This window comes from Netta rufina (genome assembly GCF_964035555.1).
Source record: "Netta rufina genome assembly, chromosome: 2".
Taxonomy (NCBI): domain Eukaryota; kingdom Metazoa; phylum Chordata; class Aves; order Anseriformes; family Anatidae; genus Netta; species Netta rufina.
This window is the reverse complement of record NC_140124.1, coordinates 47268288-47292165: the sequence shown is the minus strand read 5'-3', so window position 1 is coordinate 47292165 and position 23878 is coordinate 47268288. Positions and strand designations below refer to the sequence as shown.

At 39.5% G+C, this 23878-nt stretch overlaps 1 protein-coding gene across 1 annotated transcript in view; it reads right to left on the bottom strand.

The window, feature by feature from the left end:
• Positions 1-23878, bottom strand: part of COL15A1 (collagen type XV alpha 1 chain) — a 108741-nt gene that overhangs the window by 14015 nt on the left and 70848 nt on the right. Inside the window, exons 18-27 of the mRNA XM_084281420.1 lie at positions 23295-23330; positions 21602-21664; positions 19551-19628; positions 19398-19433; positions 15467-15520; positions 15310-15369; positions 13399-13467; positions 10022-10063; positions 5796-5841; positions 4233-4331 (exon numbers count right to left, since the gene is read on the bottom strand). Of these exons, the coding sequence (XP_084137546.1) occupies positions 4233-4331; positions 5796-5841; positions 10022-10063; positions 13399-13467; positions 15310-15369; positions 15467-15520; positions 19398-19433; positions 19551-19628; positions 21602-21664; positions 23295-23330 (583 nt within the window). The remainder of the gene's footprint in view (positions 1-4232; positions 4332-5795; positions 5842-10021; positions 10064-13398; positions 13468-15309; positions 15370-15466; positions 15521-19397; positions 19434-19550; positions 19629-21601; positions 21665-23294; positions 23331-23878) is intronic.

Genomic DNA, 23878 nt, shown 5'->3' with positions numbered 1-23878 from the left:
AGTACCTCAATGTCCTTCTTGTAGTGAGGGGCCCAAAACTGAACACAGTACTCAAGGTGTGGCCTCACCAGAGCCGAGTACAGAGGAACAATCACTTCCCTAGTCCTGCTGGCCACACATAACCAACAAGAAAAAGAACCAGGGTTACTGCCATTTTGCTGATCACAGAACAACTGTTCTTTGACATTTTTCTGCAAGAAAAACCAGTACCAGTACCAATGGTTATAACAGCTGTGCTGTGTTGTCTGCCAATGGTGGTCAGCCAAAGCAGTCAAGCCAGCACAAGTCTAAGAAGTCTTCAAATATTCTTTGTTTGGGATACACTTGGAAAATGAATGTTTTACAGCTGCCAGTAACAGCTGGGGACATTTTCATAGAATCATAAAATATCCCGAGTTGGAAGGGACCCATAAGGATCATCAAGTCCAACTCCTGGCACCACACGGGTCTACCCAAAAATTCAGACCACATGACTAAGAGCACAGTCCAAACGCTTCTTAAACTCCAACAGTCTTGGTGCAGTGACTACTTCCCTGGGGAGTCTGCTCCAGTGTGTTACAACTCTCTCATTGAAGAACCTCTTCCTGATATCCAGCCTGAAGCTCTTCTGTCACAGCTTGACACCATTCGTTCAGGTTCTATCGCTGGTCAGTAAAGAGAACAGGTCAGCACCTGCCCCTCCACTCCCCCTCGTGAGGAAGCTGTAGACCACGATGAGATTCCCCCTCAGCCTCCTCTTTTCCAGGCTGAACAGGCCAAGTCACCTCAGCTGCTCCTCCTATGTCTTCCCCTCTAGGACCTTCACCATCTTAGTACTTTGTTCATGTGGACACTCTCCAACAGTTTAATGTCCTTTCTGTACTGTGGTGCCCAGAACTGCACACAGTACTCGAGGTGAGGCTGCACCAGCGCAGAGTAGAGCGAGACAATCACTTCCCTCAACTGACTAATGCCATGCTTGATGAACCCCAGGATACGGTTGGCCCTCCTGGCTGCCATGGCCCTCCTGGCAGCCATGGAGGCTGCCATTTCTTCAAATGTGTTCTGAACTTTGGGTACAACACTTCCAGCCATAGGTCTCAGATCTCAGTATATTATCTCAGATGCAATTAGATCATGTAGATAGTGTATACGTCTGTACTCTGGGACAGAAATGTATTGCCAATGTGGTAGCTATTTTGATTTTATTTGAATCCTGACAGCTATTGCTCAATCTATGAGAGGGGATGGAGAATAGACAGGTAGATTGGTAGGTGTCCTTCTCAGATGTTGCTTAGTATTAATTTCTATGTTGGGTAATATTTTAGGATTTTCCTAGGAGATCTTTCAAGCAGACTAGGTCTATGCAAAGTATGTGAGGAATAGGGAGGGCATCACTCTAAAATAGAACCCAAAAACTCGTGGTAGGGAACCAGTGGAAAAAGAGGAGTGGCTTCAGAAAGGATAGAAGAGCTGTGATCTGGGAGCTTAAGGCTAGCTCTACTGGTACTCCTACCTCTTTAGCCCCATGATCAAATAGCATAGCTTTTATCCATACAGCTAAACTGTCTTCCTCACTCCCAAAACAGGAGAAAGTTATCCATACAGCCTATTGTACCAATCCTTCAGTTAAGCTGTCTCCCATGGTCTTGGAAAGTGTTATTTATTTTAGGCCAAATGTTGGCCAGGAAACATGCTAACATTTAAACTGCAGGACAACTATCCCATGTCCTGGCCCTGTTTGGTTTACACAGCCAGGGAAGTTTGCCTGACATGACTTCTCAAGGGCTCACCTAGTCCAGTCCTCTTCTCTAGATATTCAGTGGAGGGCTGATAGGCAATTTTTTGTAGGACCTTTGGGGATCTTAACACCAACCAGAGGGAAACATGCTAATTGCATAGCCTGTGCTGGCAGACCAGACATTTTCATTTTGCTTTGTTTTCTGATGTTGCTGAAACGGACTAATAGCACTTTGCATGGGCATTATCAATAGCAAAATCACACCCTCACAATGATTATAAAGTTACAGAACTTTGGTGCCCTTTCTTTTAGAGAAAGCTGTGCTGCTTTCTGCTCTGGGATCTGATTTATAAATGAACTCAGTCCCTGGAGCAACAAAATTCATTACAGGAATTAGTGCTTGCCCAGTGAGATGCTGTCTTGTTCCCCATCTGCTTTTCCTTTAATTCAATTCCTTCCGGTATTCATGAAAAGGAGGGTGAAACTTCTTCATAAAGAAAAGAAAGTCTCAGGACAAACAAGAAAAAGGGTGGATTTGGATGAGTATTGAAACTTGTCCAGAATGCCAGGTATGAATGTGGCCTGGCAGGAAGGAAGGATCAAATGCCAGTATACTGCAATAAACACTGCATTTTAGATGAGCAGATCTTCAACTTTAGGCAATTGGGTCTGAGATACCATGAATTCTTCTCCTCTGTTTCTAAATGGGTTTCCTTACATGGCCTCAGACAGTATTCCTTCAGCCAGAAATAATGAGGTTGTGTTGGAATGTTGCATATATGATTGGAACACTGTGCCTATGTTCTGGATACTCACTATACCTGCTTTTATACAGAGTAGTTATATAAATTGCGGCCTGCCAAATATCCATGCTTTCTATGCTGGCTTCATGTTTTTGCAAGCTATCAATTAATGGAGTCTGTCTGTAAGGTTAGAGGGATGACATTTGGGGTAGAGGAAAAATAAATCCACTGAATGAATAAATGGCAGAGTTCAGAAAGCTTTTCAGATTGCTGTGACTCAACAGATAGTGAACTGGAAGGACCTTCAATTGTCTGTCCCCAAAGAAGGTTTTGAAAATTTCCTATACTATCATGTTCTACTATCCTGCAATTTCTGGATTGTGAATTTCCATTGTCAAAGGTTGTGTAGGTATCTATAAGACCTACAGAATGGATTTGTATAAAAGAACATTGTAGCAGTTACATCAGCTGACATTCTTTTATGAGGAAGATTTAAACAAGACAGTTTAACCAGAATTATTGTATAATTTTCTCCATCCTCTCTAGTTGCAGTTTTATAACAAAATCATAAGCATAATCCTCTGCTTCAGAAGTACCCCTGAAATCATCAGGTACAGACAAAAGTAACAGTAGGACATTGAACTACATTAAATACAAAGTCTGGGAATTAACAGACATTAACAGTGGATAAACCGGCACAGAAGAGTAAATCTTAACCTCTGTATAGAAATCTTTCTTGCTCCTTTTTTTTTTTTTTTTTTTTTTTTATAAGTCTATTGGTGATGAGGAAGCACTAACCGCTACTTCAGAGCACTGGACATTGATCAGAATGAAGATTAATAAGGACATGATAAGAAAGCAGATTTGATTACAACAAACAGATGTCCTCATAAAAATAACCAAATATCTTAAGTCAACAGAACTGTGGCTTTGGAACAAAGACAAAATATCCATGTATATACAATTTTGTATTAATTAGGAACACATTAGAGGACAAATATTATAAATATGGTATAGGAACATTAATTTGATGTATAGCTTCTTCTATTTTGAATGATTGCTGGCACTGACCAAAGCCTTATCTCAGTATATGAGATTTCAAAAAATATAGTAAAAAGGAAGAATTTGTAATAGCAATCTTTTCAAATAGATGCTTGTTTTTATAACTATTTTTGAATGTGTAAGAATTAGCAATATGTATCAACTTTTGATATAGAAAAGTAAATCTTCGGTAAGCAACATCTGTTGTGATGCTCCTAGCACAAGTGAATTGATAATTTAGCTCTCATACTTTTCATGATTATGGCAAATAAAGCATAGAATATTAAAAAGTTGGTTGAAACGGAGATGGTAGAGTTCTGGAATTGGGACTATCACCAACAAATGGCTGCCTTGAAATCAGAATGCAGAGGTATGTTATCCTGAAAGGGATAACACTGCATTTTAGTCCAGTTGGCTCAAAAACTCTGACAACAAAATAATGTCTTAGGAAGTGGGTGTGATGTTCTTCTAAGATTTCAGAAAATCTCTAACCAGCCAGATACATTTCAATATCTGTTCATGTACTGAACACACTCATAATAGGTTCACAAATGTGCAGTACAGATAGTTCTTTTCAGAGGATACATTACAGGCTTTGTTGTTCTGCACCTCAGTTCAGCAAGAAAATAAGTGTGTCTTTAGGCAGGTAAAGGTACTTTGCTGTACTGCTTTTAAGTTAAACACATGACCCTTTAGAGGGTATCAGTGACATATCTGATTTAGTATACCTGGTGGTCCTGGATCACCTCTGTCTCCCTTTTCTCCTTTTAAGTCTGCTGAACTCCCAGTGGACTGCAATCCCCAGCAATCTCTGTTTCCTTTAGCACCTGTCATAAAAGCATCACAATGAAACAAAATTCACGAGAACTTTCAAACAACAGAGACTGCAGAAGTAACAACCAAACCACTGATAGTAAGAACAGATTTTTCATATGTGCAGGGCTTTTAATTCCAGTCCCTATATGCTTGTCTCACTGTTCTCATGAATATTGAATGGCTGGCTGGCTCATTGTCCTCTCTTGTTTATCAATCCCAACATGTACAAAATAATCTTTCTTTTACGGATCAGTCTTTCACTCTCCTTTCCTTAATCACCTAGCCTTTGACCCTCTGAATCAACCTGTTCTCATTGCATTTGTGAATTTCATGGGGCAAGAGCAGAAATGGTTCTTACATTATGATTTTTATACCAAAACTGCTATCTCTAGATTTTGAAAAAAAATAGTATCTGTAATGTTCAGCTGCTCCTCATAAGACTTGTGTTCCCAGACACTTCGCCCTTTGTTGCCCTTCTCTGGACACTCTCCATGGCCTCAATGTCCTTGTAGTGAGAGGTCCAAAACTAAACACAGTACTCAAGGTGCAGCCTCACTAGAGCAGAGTACAGGGGGACGATGACCTCCCTAATCCTTCTGGCCACACTTTTTCTGATAGCAAGCCAGGATATCTTTGGCCTTCTTGGCCACCTGAGCACACTGCCAGCTCATGTTCAGGCAAGCACCGACCAATAGCCCCAGTTCCTTTTCCTCTGCATAGCTTTCCAACCACTCTTCTCCCAGCCTGTAGCATTGCTTGGGGTTGTTGTGCCCCAAATGCAGGACCCAGCACTTAGCCTTGTAGAACCTCATACAGTTGGCCTCGACCCATCAGTCGAGCCTATCCAAATCCCTCTGTGTAGCCTTCCTACCCTCGAGCAGATCAACACTTGTGCCCAACTTGGTGTTGTCTGCAAACTAACTGAGGGTGCACTCTATCTTCTCATCCAGATCACTGATAAAGATATTAAAGAGAACGGGCCCCAGTATTGATCCCTGGGGTATTCCACTTGTGACTGGCCTCTGGATGGATATTTCTCCAATCACCATGACTCTTTGGACCCAGCCATCAGAACAGTTTTCAATGCAATGAAGCATACACCTGTCCAGGCCTTGAGCAGCTAGTTTTTACAGGAGAATGCTGTGGGAAATGGTGTCATAAGTCTTATTGAAGTCTACGTAGACCAAATCCACAGCCTTTCCCTCATCCACTGCTCAATTTATAAGCTAGCCTTTGAAGTGTAGCCCTATACTCATTTATTCTTTGGCCTGCATGTTGAGACTGGACCAAGATATGACATTATGGATTCAGCAGAACAAGTGAGACTATCATTCTTTTTTTTTTTTTTTTTTTTTTTCTCATGAAACCAGTTACGCAACACCCCCCCCCCCAAAAAAAAAAAAAAAAAAAAAAAAAAGGTGTTTTTGTTCATAATAAGAACAGTTTATTTAAACCATGCTGCAAGAATTACTCACCTTGGACATTAAGAGCTTCTTCATTCCCAGGGTAAGTAGCGCTCACCTACATACAAAAGGAAATCTATTAGAACTTATCTATACACATTAATTGATGGAAGTGCATCACTTAGTGTGACTGGAAAGCCTGGAATATTTGCATGCTATCACAGTAAGTGTTATAACAGCACTCTGTGCTCATCTCCAGTTTGGCAGGTTTCGAGTATTAACTAATCAAGCCTTTTTCAGGGTTGTGCTATCTTAAGCATGCAACATGCTTTCAGTAAGAGCGTAACAACATGCACTTTGGAGGCACTAGCAAATCCCAGTCTCAGTCATGCTAGAGAAACATCAGAAGACTTATTCTCCAAGAACAATTCTAAATTTACATCACTGCATTTGAAAGCAGGATTTGATATTTGATTGTATGATAAGAGAATATAGTTGTAATTTTTTCATCAGACCATGGCTAGGCCTACTCTCTGATGTTGACCTATACTCCAGATGCATTGAAATCACAGTGGGGAGAAACTTCTTATTTTAGTGTATCCTATTCTGAGTCAATTCCGCTGTAACAATACTTCTACCACCTGTCTTCAAAACCAGGACAGTGCAGGAATTAAAATGTGGCACACTGCTTGGAAATAGACAGATTTTAGTACTAACTAGTACTATTTATATGAATTTAAACAAGCATACAAAGAAAATCAAACGTGCTGCATATGGCTAATACTGCAGTATTAGCTCTTAGGAGTCTTCAGTCACATGGATAGCTCCTGTAAATTCAGAAATTCACTTCACATGAAGAAAACTTATGAGATTTAGTCTGTAGTTCTTTATGGATATACATTTATATAGGCATGTGCATCAGACTTCTTATCTGTATACTTGGATAGGTTTAAATTGTCCACAAATGTATGTCAAAGATATCTAGTGTATTCAGATGCATGAAGAGGTATTTATAACTACTGGCTTTATTAATTTTACATGTAAAATTCACTTTTATTATTCAGTGATTGTAACCTTATTGAAAAGAGACTTTTTATTATTATCTGAAACTCAGCTAAAATAGGTTTGCATTGTTTGAATCATTCCACAGAGAAGCATACAAAACTTGAGTTTGGGTGGGATTTCTGGAAGTTGTCTAGCCCAGAGCAGGATCAACTACAGTAGGTTGCTCGGTGCAGTCCAGTCAGGTTTCAGAGATGAGGCTGACTAACCCAGAACTTTTGTGTGAATGTGAGAAAAACATACCAGAATGTTATACAGTAGGAATAGGAAGATTTAAGGGAGGAATTCAATGAGGTAAAATGATGTCTACAATAGTGGGCCAAACCCATAGGAATGTGAAATTACCATGGAGTAATGACTATTTATCATTAATTAACAGAAAGATCAGAAAGATACGTTACCTGGGATAAATCTTTCTTGAACAGTAAATGGTGTGATGAGTGTCAATGCATCTAGTATAGTCTAAGTCAAGAGCTGCTTTTCTAATATGAGTAAAAAAGGACTATAATGGAAACTGGAAGAGAAGAGCACAGTACTATTTTGAACTATACTGTCTAACAGAAAACTAGAGCAGCCATACCATGCATCAGACTATTCAGGGGAAGACCGCAGTGTTCAAAGACAGAATCCTTTCCAAGTATGTAGCCCACAGGTTAGCAGTATAATATTGTCCTAGGAAGAGTAATCCCAGGATTAAACTGTGTCCACAGTTCATTGTAGGATGTGATTTCCATGACATGTTAAGCAAAAATTGCATCAAAGTGTTCTGAAAACATGAAAACTCTTTCCTTTTTTTTGGCACTGAGTATGAAATTACAGTTCCTTTGAAGACAATGGAGGGTGTTGTCATTTACTTTGGAAAAGTGTGGCAGAGCTTCACCTGGTGGCTTTCTTGTGATAATAATTTTTTATCATAGAATCATAGAATGATTTGGGTTGTAAGAGACCTTAAAAATTATCTAGTTGAAACCCCCTCCCATAGGCAGGGATATCCTCCACTAGATTGGGTCATATCAAATCTGATCTTGAACACTTCTTTTAGTTTAAAACCGTTACCCCTTCTCCTTTCAGTATAGTCCCTGATAGAGAGTCCCTCTCCAGCTTTCTCAGACACACAGACTTGCTGAGGGGGCACTCTATCCCATTGTCCATGTCACCAACAAGGATGTTAAATAATACCGGTCCCAATAAAGACCCCAAGGGCATCAGTCATTATTGTTCTCCACCTGGATATTGAGCCATTGACTGCAACTCTTTTAGTATGACCATTCAGCTAATTCCTTACCCACCACGTGGTCCATCCATTAAATCCATGTCTCAACATTTTAGAGACAAGACTGTTGTGTGGGACAGTACCAAATGCTTTGCCCAAGTCCAGGTAGTTGCCATCAGTTGCTCTTCCACTAATGCTGTAACCTTGTCTTAGAAGGCCACCAAATTTTTCAGGAATGATTTGCAATTAGTGAAGCCATGTTGGCTGTCATCAATCACCTCTTTGTTTTCCAAGTGCCTTAGAACATTTTCCAGGAGAATCTGCTTTGTGATTTTATTGGAGACAGAGGTGAGACTGACTGGCTTGTATTTCTCTGTGTCTTTCTTTTTCCCTTTTTAAAAATGAGGGTTGTCTTTCCTCTTTTCCAGTCACTGGGAACTTCATCAGACTGCTATGTCTTTTCAAATACTATAGATCGTGGATTAGCAACTTCATCTTGCTAGTTCCCTCAGGACCCTCGGACACATCTCATCAGCTCATGCACATTCAGGTACCTTGGAAGGTCTTAAACCTAATCTTCTCCTACAGTGGGAAGCATTTAATTTTCCCAGCCCCTGCCTTTGGATTCTGTGAATTTGGTGATGTGGCTAGAGCACTTGCTGGTGAAGACTGAAGCAAAAATGTCATTGAGTACCTCAGCCTTCTCTATATCCTGGGTAACCAGGTCTCCATTTCTTTCAGCAGAGGGCTCATATCTTTCCTATTTTTCTTGTTATCACTGATGTGCTTGTAGAAGCCCTTCATGTTGCACTTAATGTCCCTGGCCAGATTCAATTCTGTCTGGGCTTTGGCTTTCCTAACTTGACCCCTGGCTACTTGGACAATGTCTCTGTATTCCTTACAGGCTACTTGTCCTTGCTTCTACCCTTTGTAGGCTTCCTTTTTGTGTTTACGTTTTTCAGAAGCTCCTTGTTTATCCATGCAGGCCTCCTGGCATTTTTGCCTGACTTCCTCCTTGTTGGGATGCATCGTTCCTGAGCTTGGAGGAGGTGATCCTTGAGTATTAACCAGCTTTCTTGGTCCTCTCTTCTCTCTAGGGCTTCATCCCACAGTACTCTAAAAAGCAGATCCCTGAAGAGTTCTAAGTCTACTCTCCCAAAGTCCAGGGCTGTGAGTTTGTTGTGCACTGACCTAAGAATCTTGAACTCCACCATTTCATGGTCACTGCAGCTATGGCTTTCTTTTACCTTCATATTTCCCCAAAGCCTCTTCCTGTGGATGAGAACGAGGTCCAGCATATCACTTCTCTTCATTGGCTCCTCTATGACTTGGAGAAGGAAGTTATCATCAATACCTTCTGGGAACTTTTTGGATTGCTTATGTCTTGCTGTGTTGTCTCTCCAACAGATATCGGGGTGGTTGATATCTGTTGATATCCCCTCCTCATCTCCCCTGCCTGTCCTTCCTAAAGTGCCTGTATGCTTCCATTACAACACTCCAGTCATGAATTATATGTGAATAGTCTGCAATTGAGGGTCAAATAAGGACTATGATTTTTCTTTTCTGATGCACTTTTTATGCCAGACTGAAATATATAAGGTGTCTTATTTTGGATGGGGAAATTGAAAACAGCAAAAGACATAACAATGTGGAGACATTATTTATATGTACGTCTGAAAGATGCATGTACATGTATGTATAAATATTCGCTCCCCAAAGCAACTCTCAATCTATGGAAACATGGAGCTCTGAAAGCCATTAAAAGAGTTTGGACAACCAAGTAATCAAAGTGCTTTAAGCAAAAGGTTTCAGTTAGTTCTGTTATATAAATGTGGCTAACTTTGAATATTTAAACATTTGAAAATCTGTTATCTTGAAGACTAGGTAAAACATCTCCCTGGTGTACAGCAGAAGGCAGGGGGAGTAAAGCTGCAGAGATACTGTAGTTATGCATGTAGCTGTTTTGGTTATGTATTGTCATGGGCATGCATCTTGCTAAGAGCAAATTCTGTGTGTGACTTACTGTCATCTTGCAATGAGGTCTGCGAGATACTGGGAAAACTGTCTATTGAAAATAAGAAGGGAAATAAGTTTAATGAATGTAGGCAATAATATTCCAGAAAACACACCAAACAGTTAGATCTAATAGACATGACAAGACAAAACTTGAAAGTAAAAAACAGCACCTCACAGAGTCCTGTTTTCTTCCTGGGAGCTCTCATGGTTCTGTCAGCATAGAATCATAGAAACATTAAGGTTGGAAAAGACCTCCAAGATCATCTGGTCCAACTGTCCCCCTACCACCAATGTCACCCACTAAACCATGTCCCTATGCACCAGGCTGAGCCTTTCCTTGAACATCCCCAGGGACGGTGACACCACCACCCCCCTGGGCAACATATTTCAATGCCTGACTACTCTTTCTGAGAAGAAATGTCTCCTAATTTCTAACCTAAACCTCCCCTGGCACAACTTGAGGCGATTCCCTCCTGTCCTATGACTAGCTATCTGTGAGAAGAGGCTGACTCCCAGCTCCCCACAAATTCCTTTCAGATAGTTGTAGGGAGCAATAAGGTCACCCCTAAGCCTCCTCTTCTCCAGGCTAAACAACCCCAGCTATGTCAGCCTCTCCTCATAAGACTCATGTTCTAGACCCCTCAACAGTTTCATTGCCCTTCTCTGGACACGCTTGAGCACCTTGATGTCCTTTCTATAGAGAGGGGCCCAAAACTAAACACTCAACGTGCACTCAACGTGCTGCCTCACCAGATCAGAGTACAAGGGGGCAATCACTTCCCTAGTCCTGCTGGCTATGCTGTTTCTGACACAAGCCAGGATGCTGTTGGCCTTCTTGGCCACCTGAGCACACTGCTGGCTCATGTTCAGCCGACTATCAACCAATACTCCTAGGACCTTCTCTGCCTGGCAGTTTTCCAGCTACTCATCTCCCAACCTGTAGCACTGCTTGGGGTTGTTGTGCCCCAGGTGCAGGACCCGGCACTTGGCCTTGTTGAACCTCATACAGTTGGCCTCAGCCTATCGGTTCAGCCTGTCCAGATCCTCCTGCAGAGCTTTCCTACCCTTGAGCAGATCAATCCATGCACCTAACTTGGCATCGTCTGCAAACGTACTGAGGGTGTACTCAATCCCCTCATCCAGATCATTTATAAAGATATTGAAGAGAAAATATTGAAGAGAGGATAGCTAAGAAAAACAGGACAAGCAGTGTGAAATCAGTAAAAACAAAAATCACGGGCCCTCTGGTCATGACAGAAGAAAGAAAAAAAAAAAAAAGGAAAAGGAGAAATTAACATTTGGTCAAATAAAATTGTACATGTGTGGTATAGAAAGACGTTGAGTAGTTTGTGAACCTGTAGTACTCAGCCGATGAAGAAACAGGGGAGGAATCAAGCGTTGGGTAATAGGGAATATAATGTTATGGTGTATATAGACCTTTACTAGGTGCTCCTGCTTGCAGGATGCCCACCATTGCACTTGCAAATAAAATAGCTTCACAGAAGACCCTGTCTGAAAAAATTATTGAGATTTTTCTCACACCACTAAGATATTAAAGAGGATAGGCCCCAACACTGACTGCTGAGGAACACCACTTGTGACTGTTTGGTCACCAACTAGATTTCATTCAATTTACCACTACTCTCTAGGCCCAGCCGTCCAGCCAGTTTTTAACCCAGCAGAGTGTACCTGTCCATGTCAAGGGCTGCCAGCATCTCCAGGAGAATACTGTGGGAGACCGTGTCAAAGGATTTGCTGAAGTCTAGGCAGACTACATCCTTTCCCTCATCCACCAGGTGGGTCACCTGGTCGTAGAAGGAGATGAGGTTGGTCAAGCAGGACTTGCCTTTCATGAACCCATGCTGGCTGGGCCTGGTTGTCCTGTGTATGCTGTGTGACTGCATTCAAGATGACCTGCTCCATCACGTTTCCTGGCACTGAGGTCAGGCTGACAGGCCTGTAGTTCCCTGGGTCCTCCTTATGGCCCTTATAGATGGGCATCACGTTTTCAAGTCTCCAGTCATCCGAGATCTCTCAGTACTTATTATTGTGTGTTCCAGTCTTCATGTCTGTCATGAGACCAGTTGAATGAATTCTGTTCATAAGAACAGAGTTGCAGCATGTCCCAGTTTATCTGTGTGGGGCAAAGCTCTTACATCACAGTGGCTCTTTGTAGCATTAAAGCCTAAAGTAGTCCAGAGTGATGCCCAATTAGTCATTATGTCTGTCACATTCAGGGTACTGAACTGTCACTATTATGGATGCACAAATAACATAATACACCCTCAGTCTTGTTGCGTTCCATGAACTACCACAGCCACACTTAAAGAGTTTGGTCATGTTCAATCAGAACTATCACAGCTAGATTAATGAGTTGTACAATTTATTGAAGGAACAGGTACACAGGTTCTTTGGATTGCTGGTGATAAATTCACCGTCTGTAAAGTATGTGCAAATACCAAAAATATGAGTAACACAGTCTGGCTACAAACACTTTAAAAGATATAAAGTGACTCTATAAAGATTTCTAAGTTTCCTAGGGAGGCACTTGGCATAACCAAGTGTTCAGATCTTACCCAGTCAGTTGACTGATCCCAGAAGTCAGAAGGTATCTTTCCTTATATGACGGTATCATCCCTAACATCCTCTCTCCCTTAAGCTAATTTATATTATTTTCTGCCTTTTAGGTGGAGTTTGAGTGACTCTAGCCATGCATACCTTTGTTACGAATGGTTCAAAATTTTCTCTCTTTGCTTTTAAAGGTATAGACTAGAAAAAATTTTTAGCACAAGCTCAGTGAGGCATGGTTACACCTTGAAGGTGGGTAACCTTTGGAATGGAGGTGTGTTTTGGTATTATAATGATATTATAATGAGTAAAGTTCACGAAAAGGACAACATTTTGTCAAAAATATGACAGACTGTTGGCCCAGGATACCAAATGTGCAGCTTATCGGTTTCAGTGTGCACAAGAACAATCAAGTTCGCATCTTATCACAGATCCTGGCTATGGTGTCTCCACTCTGCCCCACCCACCACACAGTTCCTCTTAGAGTCAGCACACAAAGTTCCCCTGGTGTGATCAACATCTAAGGTTGTAAGCTTAAGGAACTTCTGTGTGGTGCAGCTACATTCCACCCTGGAAGCTTCTTCGATGCTGTACCTTTTCTTTAAAACGGGAATATAAGTTTTAATTTCTGAGTCACCCCAGGCAATTACTCCATACTCTTGTTATGAGATTTCTTCCTATGCATGCAAGCAAGGTGGCCCACAGTAAATGCTGTTGCCTGAAACAAGTTTTGATGTTTCACTTTGCAAACCATTTCAAGAACAGCACATTTCTGCTACAGAGACAGAACAGAAACTGTTTGTTCAGTGTACTTACTCCTTTGATGTAAACTATACGTCCTGGACGTCCAGGGGGCCCTGGGGGTCCAGGCAAGCCAGGCATGCCCTGGTAAAAGAAAGTGAAGTAAGGAAGACATTACACAGATCTTTTCATATGCAGTACAACTGAGCCTAGGGAAGGAAGGACAAGGGGCTTTTAAGGCTCTGTTTAACCAAGAAGTTATATGTGAAATGGCTTGAGGGAAGGCTGAGCATTCAGTTAGAGGGACCAACCTAAGCTGGAAGGTGAATTTTAATATTTAGCCTAACTCTATGGAGAACAAAGCAGCCTAAAATTGCTATTTCCAGGGAAAAATAAGCAAGCAAACATCCAACTCCCAAGCCCAAAAGCACTATAAGTTGAAAATAAATTAAAGTCATTGGTTCTACCATCTAAGGATAATTAGGTCTTCAAGACTGGCCTGGGACTCTCAGGACTGATGAGATTCATATACTTCAAAGTGCCTGTCAGATAACTATACACTAATTAGCATCTTCAAGGAATTCTGCTACACTGGAGGCATGACTGCCCTTTACAAAAACTATGCCAAGTCTTTACCGTGTCATTTAAAAATTTGGCACCATGACATGTCCATGACATGTCCACTCTACATTGATGCACACTTCAGTGAGGTGTCATATGTCACCATATAAATAACTATTCTATTGGATCTATTGGATTTTATCTTCCCCAAGCACTGAAGGAAAAACTATTAGAACGTGCAACCTGTTTTGCTTGCCTGTTTGCTTTAATGACCCATCCTGATAAACTTCATCTGATAACAATTGCTTTAATAGTTTTTGTTTGGCTAGGGGAGACATTCCAGAAAATTAACCTTGACACTGTTTAAAGATATGGAGAAATTGAAAATCTATTTAATGTTTTCTGCCAGAGGCTAGTCATCTTTTCTGTCTTTTTTGTCTAGTTATAATTTGTCTAATCTGCCAGGCTTCATCTTCCAGCAACTAAATTTCTATTGACTAGATCATCTCTTCTAATACCTTGCTGATCCCTACCTTCCTATGATTTCTATGGTAATGCAGTAAGGTTCCCTTGTCTATTTTTTTTTTTTCTGCATATCTTAGATACAGATGAAATATTATTATTACCTGCTGTTGTGGTTAGAGTACATTTTTCTTTTTCAGCACAGATCAGCCCATGATGTCAGAACAACTACAAGAAGTACTCTGCCAAGTAAATAAATACTCTAGTCTGAAACGTGCTGCTTATGCTCAGCAGTACTTATTGATGTGTGTTTTACAATTCTTCATGTCTGTCATGAGACCAGTTGATTTAATTCTATTCATAAGAACAGAGTTGCTGTGCCAGAAGAGAGTTGCAGCATTCATTGCTTGTCATTCCATAATTACAGGATACAGGTGGGCATGTATGTGCAATCATCTTGCAAACACTGTATGCTGGTCATTATTCTGGATACATGTACACGAATATCAAAGCAGGTAATAGGTATCAGCAACCATCTCCTCGTTAGTCGGGTAGATGACACTTAATTATGATATGCTTAAATGCTTCTTGCACATATTCAAGACATCTAAAAGCCTATGGAAGTATCTTCACACCATGAAGATCCTATGTATTTGTAGAAAGAATTTGGCAATCCCAGATCATATGCTATTTGAACAACCTATGCTAACAGTGAATTGCATGCAACTTTTACACCTGGGATCTGATACAAAGATCTATATCTGTAAGAACTGTCCAGGTGGCCTCAGAAGTTGACTTTCTGATGACTGTTATCACATAGGAATAATAGCAGAAGCAAGTAATCATTTCAAGCTAATTTCAGCTTTTTCATCCCATCATCATTTCAAAGAAATTCATAGAAACCAGACTTGACAAGACTTCAACAAGATTTATTTCAATTAGTTGTAATACATAAAAACTTACATTTAATGCTTCACCTCGTTCACCTTTCACACCTCTTAGTCCATTGAGTCCTGGGCGGCCCTGAAATAAGTACACATAACAAAAGAGTAGAAATAGTGCAGTAGGTGCCTGAACCAAGCTGCCCTACTTTTATTCCATTTGAGAGCTTAATACATACTGGTCGTCCTGGGAAGCCAAGTTCTCCTTTAGGTCCAGCAGGTCCTATTGGTCCCTGGACAGAAAATATGATTGTGGAGAAAAAGAATAAAATTGAACAAATAATGTATGGAAGAAATCTTTGGCACAGATTTGGTTATTTAGAAATAGAGGCATAGTGTTACATTTGTGTTAAGTCAGTCTGTGATTATTTGCCCACAATGCACAGAATGTCCTGTCTATTTCCTCAGAATGTCCTCTCTATTTGCTCTTCTAAGTGATCTCAGAAGCTGGAGAGGTCTGCATATAATAGAGAAGTCTGGTTTGAAAAAGACTGGCTATCTGAAATGAAGCCTGAATTTTCTGCCATTTGTAATGTGTGTAGTTCAACACTAAGCTGCCATGTATCAAAGCAAAATTAAGCATATCAGTCAATAGAAAAAAGGCAGTTAAAGGTGTATACTTTGTGCACCTGCTTTTTTTTTTTTTTTTTTTTTTTTTGAATCAGACACTATGGGGAAATGTCTGTGGATTAGACTGAGACTTACTATAGTGCCAGACTTCTTGCCAGCCTGGATACATGGACTTAAGTGGATGATAATTGAAACAGATCCTTCTTTACACAAGAGTTACCCATCAGACCACAAAGACTGATAAAAGAGACTTCAGAACTAAGAGGCAAGCAGGTCACCCAGGAAAAGTAGTCCAGGACCATGGATTATCTGTGATTTGGTATTTGCAAGCACATGACTTCTAGGCAGCCAGGGGTAACAGATTAACAAAAAGCAGTAAACTGGTGAACACCACAAGCTTTAACCTGCAGTCAACTTCCTAAAACTCAACAAAACCACAAGAGTCTAGACAGTCTCTTTACTTATGAGTCAGCTTTTCTAGTTTCATTTCCTTTTTTTTCCAGCCTGGTGAAATACTGAAGAATTCGCCTTCTTGAATTATTGCACTTGTATTTTAACTACACTCATTGTTCCACATGTACATGGAGAAGATGAAGGCTACATATGAATTGGATGCATAAAATCTGAAAGTAAATCTTCTAATACCTTGTACTGGGTCTGGCAGAGTCCCCATTCCTGGGGGTGTTTAAGGAAAGGCTGGACATCGTGCTTAGGGACATGGTTTAGTGGGTGATGATGCTGATGGTAAGGGGACGGTTGGATCAGATGATCTTGGAGGTCTTTTCCAACCTTAATGTTTCAATGATTCTATGACCTCATTGCAATCTTGGAGACATAGTGGGATACTTCACATGACTGGAATGCTGTCATGGAAGGCCACGTGCTTTTTAGAAAAGACTGGCCAGGAAGGCAAGGTGGTGGGATTGCTCTTTATGTGAGAGAGCAATTGGAATGCATGGAGCTCTGCCTAGAGGTGGATGAAGCAACTACAAGCCATTCAGACACCTGCATCTCTGGAAAGAAGATGGAGCAGCTCTTCCTTGAGGTGAATCTCCAGGCATGTGGAGGATAAGAAGGTGATCAGGAGTAGTCATCAAGGGGAAATCATGCTTAACCTATGTGATAGCCTTCTATGATGAGATGACTAGCTGGGTAGATGAGGGGAGAGCGGTGGATGTGATCTATCTTGACTGCAGCAAGACTTTTGACATCGTCTCCCATAACATCCTCATAGAGAAGCTCAGGAAGTGTGGCCTAGATGAGTAGACAGTGAGGGGGATTGATAACTGGATGGACAGCAGAGCTCAGAGAGTTCTGAGAGATTCTGTGAGAGCTTCTGACAGAGCTTTAGTGCATACCAAGTGGAACAGAGCTATTGACACCAACGCTTTGATAAATTATGCCACAGAGGGTGTGGCTAAGCACTCTGAAATTTCTATATTAATGCTGCACAGGACTCCCACTGACTACAAAAGATTTTTTTTTAATCTATCGGACCACACTAAAAGGAATCATGCCTATTAGCAGTGATGATCAAACCAGAGTTTTGCACTAAGAATCTCTAGGCACTAAGAATACACTAAGAAGAGGAAATGGCTGGGAAAAATCTTGAAACAGGCTCTGTGTGTCAAATTATCCTGCTGAGTTCACACCAGTGCTAGCAAGAACATTTTCTGAATGCTCTTGCCTTCATGATAAACTGTATGAAACATCTCAGGGCAGTACAAAAGAAAATATAAATTCAGAGTTTGGGGCTGATAGTAAAAGGGCATGTCCTGAAGGGTGCCTGGCAAAAGGATGAAAGGCAAGAGACACAAGTCAGAACATGAGAATTTTCAAATAAATATATGGAAAAAACTATTAAAACTAAAGATTATCATATACTGGAACATGTTGGCCATGGGGGCTGTGGAATCTCCACTGTAAGAGGTGTTGAAGACTTGACTGGGCAAACCCCTGAGCTAACTAGACCTGATTTGGCCAGCAAGTGTGTACTAGATGACCTCTGAAGTTCACTTCCATTCTAAATTATCCTATGATTCTATATCAAGGTTAAAGGATAAACTCATCTTGCAGTCATACAAGGAGGAGAAAAGGACCTCCCCTTCTCTTAAGTTAGGATAGCTCCCTCAAGGCATTTTAAAGTATAGTATTTAAGAAAGCAGTTTATCAGCAGACCCGGTTATCTCCTTCTAAAGACCACAGCAACCGATGGGAAAAATCTCCTGTTCACCTTAATGCACAGAAACTACAAAAGCTACTAACAATCACTTAGGTACAACAGGGACTAGGCTACATCAAAAGCAGAAGCAAAGAAATCATAGAGTCATAGAATGGTTTGGGTTGGAAGAGACCTTAAAGGTCATATAACTCTAACTCCTCTGCCATAGAGAGGGATGCCACCCACTACATCAGGTTGGCCAAGGCCCCATCCAGCCTGGTCTTGAACACCTCCAGAGATGGGGCATCAACAGCTTCTCTTGGCAGCCTGAAAATCTCAATATCCTTGATCTTTGAGTAATATTAGACTTCAGGAAATGAATTCCTGCTCTAACACTACTGAGTCTGGAAAAGTGTTAATATATTACAACTAATTTCTTGTTGTGCTTTCATACATTTTGTGTAGAGTCAAAAATATTAGGCCAAGTATGTGAAATAAGGCTTCTAAACCCTGTTTTCAGTAAATGGTCTGATGCTACTGCCTGATTTACTTCTTGCTCTGAATACAAGGGAGTTGCAAATCCTTGGCTCCTACAGAAATTGGGGCTGATGTAGTCAGTTGTTTAAATGTATATCATAGAAATCATAGAATTGGAGAATAATTTAGATTGAAAGGGACCTCCAGAGGTCATCTAGTCCAACCCTTAAAGAAAGGCAAATTTCCAAGTTAGATCATGGTGTTCGGCACCTTGTTTCCCAATCCACCATTTCTCTGAGCATCTATTTCTGTGTTTAATCACTTTTTTTTTTTTTTTTTTTTTTTTGGTGTGGTGGTGCTTTTGTGATTTTTTTTTCCCTTATATCTTTTCAGAATTTCCCTTGCTGCAACCTGTGATCATTGGCACATGTCTTTTCTTTTTCCTGCACATCTCTGAGAAGGCCTGACTCTGTGTTTTTTCTAGTTCCCTTTCAGGCAGTGATAGGGAACAATTAGAGCCTCTCTCTCAGTATTTTTTTATTTTATTTTATTTTATTTTTTTTTTTTTGTGGCTAAATAAATGCGGTGTACTCAAACACTTCTCATAAGTCTGGAAAGTTATGAGCTCAGAAAGAAGACTTCTCACTCTCTGTTTAGTAAATAATGGATACCTTTTTTTTTACTAGAATTTATATTCTATATCAAGTCAGTAACTTACAGCACCATGTATGTAAAAACCATTATTTTCTAGAGGACATTGATCATCCTGAAACATTAATATTCCTTACAATTCCTACTCAGAAGGAATGGAAAGCTAAAACAAACTACCTTTACAATTATTAGTCTCTCTAATGCCAAAACAAAATCAAAAAAGAATTCACTGAATTTTGGAAAGGTCTTACCCTTGGTCCCACTGGTCCCACCACTCCAGCTTCACCCTGTTGAGGATGAACATACACAGCAATGACAATGAGAACTTCTACAGTATCTAATAGAGGTGGCTGGTAACAAGGCCACCAAATATTCTGGAAGAACAAAAAGCAGTATGAACTCACCTTCTGCCCTTTTCTTCCTAATAATTCAGTTAAAGATCCATCAGCAGTAATGATAGCTCCTGGTTCTCCCTTTTCACCCTGCAATTAACATCAGAGCTATTTTACAGTGTTTACAAAGCAGCTCTCAATGAATAAGCAAAAGTAAAAGCAGCATTGCTGCTGCTTGAAACATGACATTCTGAGAGAAAAACTACAGTATGATTGATTCTGGGGGAGAGTAGGACTGATCTTTCCTAAAACACCATACGGTAAACTGAAAATATCCTACTACGGTAAATATCCATAAGATGTATAAATACTTGGTTTTGTTTTTGTGTTAAAAAAAAAAAAAAAAAAAAAGACTTTCAGTTGCTCTCAAATAATTGTCTCTGTGAAACGTGCTGTGTTCATAAGAGATCTCTGCCAAAGGCAGACAGGCTATTGGAGTCTTCCTATGTACCATCAGCTTAGATATTCGTCAGCAAATACTGCTGGAATTGTAAATTCTTGAAAACACTAAGTAGAAAGAGTGACTATCAGGAAAGCGTGAATCTTTTTTTCTATGTCCTTGAGGTATGATGCAGTCTTATTATCTTTCAGGAAGGCCAATTGGCAGCATTTAAATTACAAACCTCTGAGTTTCTCTTCTTCAATGGGTTTCATTGAATAATGGCACCACCACCAGGAATTCTCATTCTCCAGTGCAGACACGTGGTTGCCACTAGATCTAGATCATTCAGCTGTAACTTTCCTCCTCCTAGCTCAGGTAATCTGAGCTTTTTAGCTTTCCCAAGACCTTTAATGGAAGAAATTTGATTTGAAACTAACAATTGCATTGCTGATTAAAGTGATAGCTCAGGTTAGAACACTTACATTGAGCTTCATTTCCTGCAGATTTAAGGCATATTTTGGAGTCTCCCTGAGCCCTTGTTTTATTGACTTTATTTTTTGTGAGATTTTATGGATAAGAGGCTGCAACAGAACAATCTCATGATCCTTACAGGGAAATGTTCCCTGGTGTCTGTTGAGCTTTGTCTGTGGTTGCTGAGATCATCACAGTCTTGAGCATAACTTGGTATTCACGCCTCAGAAACAGCATCAAAAACATCATTATGTCATTGGTGGGTGTAAAATATAATGACTTCAAAACTTTGAGTTCCTTCCAGTGTGAATAGTAGAAGTAAAAAATAAACACAAAAAAATCCAAAACCAAAAAAAGCAAACAGACAACGCCAAGCCAAAAAACACACAACTGTTTTTAAGTCTGAGCTCCATCATTTTATGCACTGGGTAAAACCAGAACCCATGTATCAAAAGGGGATTATTCTCAAACCATTCCCACTTGTCAGAAAGTGAGGGTCGGTTATTTTATAAATACAAGCAGGAAGTGTTTTTGCTTTTGTTATCCCCAAGACTGTAATAACTTAGATGTTCCTCATCCATGCTTCCAGCAAATGGATGAGAAGAGGAATAAGAAAATGCAACAGCATCAGCAATACTTGAAAAGAGGAAGAAAAAAACAGAACAGGCCTCGGTCACCTCTCAGCAATGTCACAAAATAAACACTATTGTGTAAAATAAGAGAAAGGACCCTAAGGAAAGAGGTTTCCAGGTCTTACTCTTGTTTTTGGGGAATGGAAAATCGCAGTCTTCATTGTGTAGGTAAAACTTTCTGTACCAAGGAAGGAAAAAGAAAGTTTTTTTTCCTTTTTTTAAATTTTTTTGGTCTCCTTGGTTAGAATACCGGGCTGTCGGCACTGATCACCAGCTTGCAAGAAGAGGTCACCTCATGCTTGATGTTTATGCAAACATATTTTGATAAAAGCATACTATACTGCTGAATTTCAGTTCTTGGGCAGAAATGTTAGTTCTCAGTAATATTATATCAGGTATTTTGTTTATCAGTTTTTCAAATCACACTTAGTACATTTTTCACATAAACTTATTAACACCCCAATCCCTAGTAAAATTAGAATTATAAAACTAGAACCATAAAACATTATGATGCCACTAAGGATTTGTTATCTAACACATTTTGTAACATGTAATTTTCCCTTTGTCTTTTCTCTTACCTGTTGGCCTTTGGGTCCTTTTGGTCCAGGCAAACCAATATCACCTTTTGGTCCCTGAGGGCCCTAAGCAAAATCAAGTACATAAATAAATTGGTGGAGAGCTCTGCTGAGAAAACGGAGCGGGACCATTTTACTAAATGTAATTTTAAGTAACTGGAAAACTTGAACCTGAATCACTCTGGTTACAGTCTAAGACTTGATTTACAAGTATTACAAATCTTAGACTTACAAGACTAAATTGCTGTCTGAATCAACAGATTTTTAAAAACAAATATTATATAGGGATAATCTGTTAAAAATAGCAAAAGAAAAAAAGCTGTTGTTTATCAGAGTGTAGATGATACACACTTTCACAAAGAGAAATATGCATACATTAATAAGAATGGAAAATCAGCCTAAAATTCTCTTTCTTCCCTACTCTATTCTCTCTCCTTCCATGGTCATTCAGTGACACTGATTTCCAAAAGATTTTCTGAAGTTGTATTTTTAAGAAACAGTACAATAAAAATTACGTTTTTACATAGAGAGATTATATATTTAAAAATAAGATCATTTCTGTGAAAGTATTCTTCTCAGATCCTATTTTGTTTTACAGTCTTCCATTATAAACACGTGTAGAAGCACTTTTGTTTTTACCCATCAAGAGCTAAATTCAAATTTACATGATTTCTGCATTAGTGAAGAGTTAAAGTAAAGACCTGACTTAAGGATGAGAATGGTATTTTTTATGAAGAAATTCTGTTAATAACAGAAAGACTAACAATTCATTATATCACTTTCTAAATGTTGTCAGCTCTTTTTCAACTGAAAAGTATTTTAAAGATTTTTAATTTTTTAATTTTTATTTGTTTTCTTATGCAGTCCACAATGCCCAGGACCCAGCAAACAACCTTTGTAGAACTTTGGGCTAGTTGCCAACATTTTGTTAACATCATTTTTCAGCTTTCCCAGTTTTCTCCTTATTCTTAGGCAATAGACGAAGGGCTCTGAGATCATATGCATACATCTGAACTGTAAAACAACCGTAACAGGGGGAAATAATGCTACTAAATTAGATATAATATAAATATAATAGTATAAATAATACTGTAAGAAGTTACAAGCCAGGTAGTGTTTAATGGAACAGCAGTATGAGCACAATAGGTAGCATAATATAATGTACCTTTTGAAACTATGGCTATGTAATGCACTGGAATGCTGAAATACTGTTTTAAAAAAATTACTAAAATTAATAAAAAATAAGCTTTGTATTATCCTAAAGGATTAAGAAATCATAAACCTGATAAGGTTTTACAGAGCTCTCTAGTAGTGACCAAAAAAAATGCAGCAACAGCACAAAAATACATAACAAATAATATTATCCCATATGCTATTTGAATATAATTTTTAGAAGCCCATTAATTCCATTTGTTTCTCCTAAACTGCACAGGAATTTTCTTTAGGTAGCAATTTTTCATTAGACTCAATTACATGTAAACTGCAGATCTGATTCTGAGATAAGCAGAAATGAGTTATGTATATCATAGTATACTTCATTTCCAGCAGAGTTAATTTCTACCATAACTGTTGGTTCCATAAAAACTACAGTCTCATACAGAAATGTATCAGACTTTTTATAAACTCTGTACAATATAAATGTTAAAATATTAAAGCATATTGAGAAATACTTAGATCCCAGGAACATAATACTTACAGGAAATCCTGGTAGACCTGGCCTGCCATCTGGACCCTGCAAAATGCAAAAAACCCTACTCCCTTACAAACATATATTACAGATTTACAAAACAGAGTATGCATTTTCAGTGTATAGCCTAATTTATGAATATTAATTGATCTGAAACTGGACTAAGAATTTCATTCAGCCGGTGGTAAACCTGCTATCACTCCACAACACTCTATGTTTCTAACTTTTTCTGGGACACTAGGATTTACTTTCCAAAATGGAAGGGACAAATATCCAGGAGAGGCTTCTGAAAGGTGACATTTTCCACATATTAAAGGCATGCAACCATAAGTCAGACTTCTTTGTATTTTTATTTTTATTTTTTTTACACAACCCATCACAGAGATCACAGGAGCCCTTCCACCTTTGCCACTGCACTCCGGGTTGTCTGTGGATAGGAAACAGAATGTCCACTATACTGTGAATATAAACATGGATTTGAATTTGTACTGAGCATATTTAAGATTGCCCCACTATGATATTTGCAGAAACACAATTTATTTCTAGTTTAAGTCACCTGAACGTGCATTACCCAGGTCACCATGATACCCCAA